An 8,122-nucleotide genomic window follows, 5' to 3' on the forward strand; every position below is an offset into this window, starting at 1 on the left:
AAACAAGACCTGCCTTTAGGAAAAACGAATTAACCAAAACCTAACCACCTGGGGTATTATCAGAGTCCGCCTGACCTAGAAGAAGAAAGAGACCCAACTTCAGCCCACTCTAGCCATCCTGTCCCATTCAAGGAGGGAGGAAAGACTTGTGAAGACACTTGTGAAGTTTAGAGGCACAGGCTAACTAAAAGGCTGAGACCTGACCACAGGACAATAGAATGCCTCCCCTCACCAACATCTCACCATTACATTGCTAAGGTCTGTTTACAGCTGTTCCTTGTATGGGTGTCATGTCTAGTTATCAAGAAGAAATTACAAAACACACTAAAAGGCAAAAAACACAATTTGAGGAGACAGAGCAAGCATCAAAACCAGACATGGCAGAGATTTACAAATTATCAGAGTGGGAATTTTAAACAGCTGTGATTAACATGGACCTTCCCTAGTGACTCAATGATAAAGAATCCACCTGCCCGTGTAGGAGACACGGGTTCCAACCCTGGATTGGGAAGATCCCTGGAGAAGGAAATGCCAGCCTACTCCAGTGTTTTTGCCTGGGAAATTCCATGGAGAGAGGAGCCTGGAGGGCTACAGTCCGTGGGGTCACAAAAGAGTTGGACATGACTTAGTGACTAAACAACAATGATTACTACACTGAGGGCTCTAATGGATAAAGTAGGCAGCATGCAAGAACAGATGAGCAATGGAAGTACAGAGATAAAGGAATCCTAAGAAAGAACCAAAAGGAAATGCTGCAGATCAAAAACACTGTAACATAAGTGAAGAATGCCTTTGAATAGCTTATTAGTAGACTAAGCACATCTGAGAAAAGCACTTCTAGCTTGAAGATATATCAACAGAAATCTTCAAAACTGAAAAGCAAAGAGAACAAAGACTGGAAAAAAAACTAGAATAGAACATTCAAAGATTATGGGACAACTTCAAAAGATGTAACATACATGTAATATGAATACCAAAAGGAGAAGAAATGTTTGAAACAATTATGACTGAGAATTTCCCCAAATTAATGTCAAGCACCAAATCATAGATTTGGGAACCTCAGAGAACATCAAGCAGGATAAATGCCAAGAGAACTATACTTAAACATATCATTTTCAAATGATAGAAAATCTAAGACAAAGAAAGAATACCAAAAGAAGTCAGTTGAAAACTAAAGGGAGTATATCATAAGCTAAAAGAACTAGTTACAGGACACAGAAAGGAAAGAACTGAGGAACTAGAATGTTTGGTTCTGCAAAAGCAAAAGGTGTTTGTACCTGTACTGATATATGGGTGAATAAAGAGAGTTCTGGAAGATGAGGCTAAAAGATCTTATAAGGCCTTCTATGAAGTGCTAAGAAATTTAGATTTGGACTTACAGAATTCTGAACACATGCTGAGATGTTTTTTCAAAAGATCATGTTGGGTAGCCATTTGGATGTCGGGGAGACCAATAAACACATTGCTGTAATACTCTCAAGTAGGAGATGATGGGAGCTGATACTAAGTAGTTGTGAGGATGAAGATGCATTAGACCGAGGAGAATCAGTAGGGTTGTTTATTGAAGGGAAGAAAAGGGTAAGGAAGAGAAAGGAGTCTCAAATGTCTGTACCCTTTCTGGCTCGGGCAAGTAGATCTAAGGGCTGCCATTTATTAACTGACAAGAAGGGGATTGATTCTGGGAATGGGAGGAAAGGGGAGAGATTATGGCTTAATGCAGGTAAATATGTTGACTTAGAAGTACCTGTGGAAACGTCATGTGAAGCGACTTAGGTCTGGAAATCAGGAGAGAAATAAGAACTGGAGATAGATTTGGAAGTCGTCATTAAGTATGTGATCTTACATATGTTCACTATACAAGTAGAGGCTTGGGTACTAGCTCCTTAACAGGTAACTATGCTAGGTGAACAGATATTACCCTACTGGGTTTGGAGGTTTTTACCAGAGAAGGGAACCAATATCTTCTGAAAAAATAATCTTTTTGTTGCACTGATAAAGATGAATCATAATCTAGATAGATCACTGGTCTGGCATAGTTATGATTCCTCTGTTCTTGTGGCAGTTCAGTAGATGTCATTGTAGGCATAATCTGAAGTAAATGAATAAGGTGAAAATTGCTAATTTTTGTTTAATGATGAGTACATCACTGAACCTCACTAAAGGATTAATAGAATACTCTTTCCTGCTCATTTCTGCCCTCAGAAATGAACTGACTTTTTGCCTAAAGTCACTTACTGAGCATCATTAGTATCTAGAATCTGAAAGAGAATGTTTTTGTCCAGTTCATTCATAGTAAATATTTGGAGTGACTCCAGACCAAGATGACAACAAAGGAGTCTTGAATTTCCCTTTTCCTATGTATGCACCAAGCATACAGCTACACATGGAATAATTCCAATAAAAATCAAGAAACTAACTGAATGACTCCTATGACTGAGAAAATACCTACACTGAACTGGGTAGGAAAGGCCGAGACATACTCTCATCATAAACCGCACCCCTGGCAGAGCACCATGTAATGGAAAGGAACTCCCAACTCTAAGCGTCCCCCTAAGCAGTGAAGGGTTTAGACTGCACATCTATGGCCCCAGGGCTTAAGGCTCCACTCTGCCTACCTCCCTAACCCTTCATGTTTACCCGTGTAGGAGAATGAAACTGAACTCCTGTCTTATATCATATATAAAAGTCGACTCAGAATTGATTAAAGACTTGAACCTAAGACCTGAAACCTTGAAAATCCTTGCAGAAAACTTAGACAGCCCTGGACATTGGTCTTAGTAATGATTTTTTTTTTAATAAAATTTTTAAAATTGTAGTATATATGCTTGCTTTACAGTGCTGTGTTAGTCTGCTGTACAGCAAAGTGAATCAGCTGTATGTATACATGTATTTCCTCCGTCTTCAATCTCCCTCCCGCCCCGCCCCCATCCCACCCCGCTAGGTCCTTGCAGAGCGCTGATCTGCGTTCCCTGTGCTGCGCAGCACCTCCCACACATGCTATCTCACGCATGTGTGTATAGTGTAGATGCGTCAGTGCTGCTCTCTCAGTCAGTCCCACCCTCCGCTTTCCCTGCTGTGTCCACGAGTCCGTTCTCTATGTCTCTGTCTCTATTCCTGCCCTGCAAATATGTTCATCAGTATCATTTTCTAGATTAACATGCGATACTTGTTTTTCTGACTGATTTCACTCAGCATGACAGACTCTAGGTTCATCCATGTAACTACAATTGACCCAATTTTGTTCCTTTTTCTGCCTGAGTGATATTCCACTGGGAGCTTCCTTGGTGGCTCTGTGTGGTAAAGAATCTGTGGGCCAGGGCAGGAGCCACAGGTGACGCTGGTTCAATCTGTCCGTGGGCTCTCAGAAGAATCAGATGTGACTTAGCAACCAGAACAACAGCAGCAGTATTCCATTGTATATATGTATCCCATCTTCTGTTGATGGACATCTAGATTGCTTCCATGCCCTGGCTTTTTGTAAATAGTGCTGCAATGAGCAGTGGGGTACATGTATCTTTTTGAATTAATGATTTTCTCAGGGTATATGCCTAGTAGTGGGATTGTTGGGTCATATGGTAGTTCTATTTTTAATTTTTTTAAGGAACCTCTGCATGTTCTCCTTAGTGGCTGTATCAATTTGTGTTCCCACCAACAGTGCATGAGGGTTTCCTTTTCTCCACCCACTCTTCAGCATTTATTATTTATAGATTTTTTGATGATGGCCATTCTGACTAGTTTGAGGTGTTAACTTGCTGTGGTTTTGATTTGTATTTCTCTAATAATTAGTGATGTTGAGCATCTCTTCATGTGTTTGTTGGCCATTTGTATATCTTCTTTGGAGAAATGTCTGTTTAGATCTTTCATCCATTTTTTGATTGGGTTGTTAGTTTGATATTGAGCTATATGAGCTGCGTGTGTATTTTGGAGATTAATCCTTTGTCAGTTGTTTCATTTGCAAATATTTCTCTGAGGGTTGTCTTTTCATCTTGTTTATAGTTTTCCTTTGCTGTGCAAAACTTTTAAGTTTAATTATTTCACATTTATTTCTGTTTTTATTTTCATTATTCTAGGAGGTGGGTCAAAAAGTATCTTGCAGTGATTTATGTCAAAGAGTGTTCTACCTATGTTTTCTGTAAGAGTTTTATAGTATCTGGCCTTACATTTAGGTCTTTGATCCATTTGAGTTTATTTTTGAGAATGGTGTTAGGAAATGTTCTAATTTCATCCTTTTATATGTAGCTGTCCAGTTTTGCCAGCACCGCTTATTGAAGAGGCTGTCTTTTCTCCATTGTGTTTTCTTACCTCCTTTGTCAAAGATAAGGTGACCATAGGTGTGTGGATTTATTTCTGGAGCTTTCTGTCCTGTTCCATTGATCTGTACTTCTGTTTTTGTTAGTAATTTTTTTTTTTTTTTTTTGAAACCAAAAGCAAAAGCAACAAAAACAAAAAAGAGCCAACTGGGACTTCATCAAACTAAAAAGCATCTGCACAGCAAAAAAAAAAATAAAGAAAGGTCAACTAACAAAATGGGAGAAAATATTTGCAAAACACATATCCAGTAAGGAATTAATATACAAAATATACAAGGAACTTATATAGATTGATAGCAACCACCCCCAAATAATCCAATTTAAAAATGAGCAGAGGAATTGAATAGACATTTTTCCAAAAAAGTCACCCAAATGGTCAATTGCCAGCAGGTACATGAAAAGGTGCTTGATGTCACCAACTAGCAAGGAAATACAAATAAAACCAAAATGAGGTATCACCTTACACCTATTAGGGTGGCTGTCATAAAGAAGACAAATGACAACAAATGCTGGCAAGGATGTGGAGAAACGGAAACCCTTTTCCACAGTTTGTGGAATCGTAAAGTGGTACATACAGTTGCTTGGAGGTTCCTGAAGAAACTAAAAATAGAACTCTACCATATTATCCAGAAATCTCATTTCTGGATATATATCCAAAGGAAGCAAAGCCATTATCTGTACTCCCATGTTCATTGCAGCATTATTATGGTTCCTGTTGTCGCCATGGTATTGAAACGACCTGTGTGTCCACTAACAGATGGATGGATAAGTAAAATGTTGTAGAAGTACAAAGCGGAAGGTTATCATCCTTAAAAAAGAAGGAAATCCTGGTATTTGCAACAATGTGGATGAACAGTTACACTAAGCGAATTAAGCCAGAAAAAGACAAATGCTGCATGGTCTCACTCATATGTGAAATCTAAAAAAAAAGAAATAAAAATTGCACGTACAGAATGGTGGTTGCCTGTGCCTAGTGGCTGGGGGGATAGGGAGAAGCTGGTATAATAGTACAAACTTTCAGATATAAGATGACTAGATCTGAGAATTTAATGTATCTCATGGTGACTATAGTTAATAATACTGTATCATATAATTGAAATTTGCTAAGAGAGTAGAACTTGTGTTCTCATCACGCACACACAAAAGTAAATATGTGAGGCGATGGATGTGTTAATTAACTCAATGTTTGGAATCCTTTCACAATATATGCATATGTCAACTCATCACACTGTACACTTTCTGTATATTACAACTTTATTTGTTAATTATACCTCAGTAAAGCTGAAACACACATACATATACAACCAAGCCTGAGCTGTTTTCTTTTTTTCCAAACTTTAAACTTTTTATTTTGTATTGGAGTATAGCCTATTAACAGTATTGTGGCAGTTTCAGGTGAACAGGGAAAGGACTCAGCCATACATGTACATGTATCCATTCTCCCCCAAACCCTCCTCCCATCCAGACTGGTACATAACTTTGAGCAGAGTTCCATGTGCTATACAATAGGTTTTTGTTGGTTATGCATTTTAAATATAGTGGTGTATACATGACCTTCCCAGTGTTTTCCTTTCTTAAGAAGGAAGTGGTTTGGAATATCATCTCACTTTTTTGAATAAATTCAATTCTAAATCACATTACAAAGCATAAATTTTGCTTCAGTGATGTTTGGAAAGGACTATGGTTAGGAATTGGAATTGGGCACAGAAGCAGACACATTGTATAGGGTTTCTTGCTAGTACTATCTTGGGCATGAATAAAAAATACACTTAAGTCTGTCCTACTTACTTGGTCATTGTGATTGGATTCATTAATAGGCTTCTGTTTTTGTTTTCACCTGCTTGGTAGAACTTACTGATACATCTTGTTGCATTGTTTTTATCTGACCCACTGTGTATCTCTCTGGTTTTTCATTTCAGTACTTCTCTGAATGGGACCTACAACCCTCCTTCTTTTTCTGGTCCCTGGGAAGATAAAGAATTCAGTGCTATTGCGCTTTATAACTGCTGTGATCTCTACACCAGTGCTGTCTGTGTCTAAAGCTGGTTCATTTCCGTAAAAGTCCTAATCTGGATGGCTTTTTGATGGCAAAGGTATTTATGTACTCAGAGTTCTCATTCCTATAACTCATGCACCTTGATCTTTAACAGTAAACATAAAATTTTCATTTTGGTTCACTATATGTCAGTAATGAAAATTAGCACTCATTTTTCCATTATTTAGCTGAACCAAGCAAGAAATTTCATATGGGCTCTGTTTAAACCTAGAGTCAAAATAAATACTACCATATCAAAAAATATCTTACAAACCTTGCTTCTAGTTGCCATCTTAAGAATTATATGATGTAGTATGCTTTAAATGTGATTTGGCATGTAATGTGTACTGAGGTAAAAAGCTGTATTTCTTGGAGTTCTGTGGATGAACTGGGTTTATGGTACTAAAGGTATACATGAAATTTACATGAATATTGAATAATAAGATTTTTCTGGTTGTCACGCATTTGTAAACCTGAAAACTCCTTAAAATCATTACATAGTAATATTTCCTGTATGCAGACTTACAAGGAATGTCTGTTTCTTAGCGGCCCTTGTTTTGTTTTAGTATTCTGCTTTAGTGCCATTTTGCTTCAAGTTTACTGACTCTTCTAAAATGATGGTTTGCAGGGGAGATGACACTTTTTCCTTCCAGAGGACATTTGTCAATGTCTTGAGGTATAATTAATTGTCACAACTGGGAGGATGCTACTGATGTCTTCTATTGCGTAGAGGCCAGAAATGCTGCTAAACATTCTAGTGTGCACGGGTCAGCCTCCACAACAAAGAATTCTCTGGCCCCAAATGTCAACAGTGCTCAAGTTGAGACACTCTGACTTAGAATATTTCTTATATCTAATATTATTTATAATATTATAGCCTTAAGGAAGAGTTTCAGAAGAATGTAGGAGTTCCTCAAAAAGTTAAACATAAAATAACCATATGGCCCCACAATTCTATTCCTTGGTATACCCAAAAGAATTGAACACGGGTGTTCAAACAAGTACATGCACATGCATGCCCACAGTAGCACTATTCACAGTAGTCAAAAGGAAACAGTCCAAATGTCTATCAGCAGTTGAATGGATAAACAAATAGTGTTATGTACATACAATGGAATTTTATCCAGTCATAAAAATCATGAAGTACTGATATATCGTACATGGATGAACCTAGAAAACATTATGCTAAGACAAAGAAGCCAGACACAAAGGCTTATTATTATTATATCATTCTATTTTGTATGATTCCCTTTATATGAAATATTCAGCATAGATAGATCCATGGAGACAGAACACATATTGGTGGTTGCCAAGGGGAGGTGGTGGGAGGAGGAGCAGGGATTTACTGCTTAACGAGTATGCGGTTTTACTGTGGAATGATGGAAATGTTTTGGAACTAGATAGAAATGGTGGTTACACAACATTGTGAATGTACTAAATGTCACTGGTTTGTTAACTTTCAAATGGATAATTTTATATTATGTGAATTTCCCCTCAATAAATTATATATATGTGTGTGTATATATATGTATGTAAATAAATATAAATACCATTTGTAAGTCCCCTTAGCGAATCTGCCTTCTTCCACTTCACAATTATCTGAGCTCAGAACCTCTTGGCCTTCCTTCTTGTCTCCGTTCTTATCTTCTCTTCCTTATTTTTTGTAAGTACCAGACCACCTTACCTGTCTCCTGAGAAACCTGTACAAGAGTTAAGAAGCATCAGTTAGAGCTGGACATAGAACAAGGACTGGTTCAAAATTGGGAAAGGAGTATGA

General features: G+C 37.7%; 1 protein-coding gene across 2 annotated transcripts in view; it reads left to right on the forward strand.

The window, feature by feature from the left end:
- Positions 1-7,877, forward strand: part of SLC28A2 (solute carrier family 28 member 2) — a 30,917-nt gene extending 23,040 nt beyond the window's left edge. For both annotated transcript variants that reach the window (XM_061157055.1, XM_061157056.1), the window contains one exon: positions 6,230-7,877. In XM_061157055.1, coding sequence (XP_061013038.1) covers positions 6,230-6,350 — 121 coding nt within the window. In that variant the 3' untranslated portion in view covers positions 6,351-7,877. The remainder of the gene's footprint in view (positions 1-6,229) is intronic.
- The last annotated feature ends 245 nt before the right edge of the window (positions 7,878-8,122 follow it).

This window comes from Dama dama, chromosome 12 (genome assembly GCF_033118175.1).
Source record: "Dama dama isolate Ldn47 chromosome 12, ASM3311817v1, whole genome shotgun sequence".
Taxonomy (NCBI): Eukaryota; Metazoa; Chordata; class Mammalia; order Artiodactyla; family Cervidae; genus Dama; species Dama dama.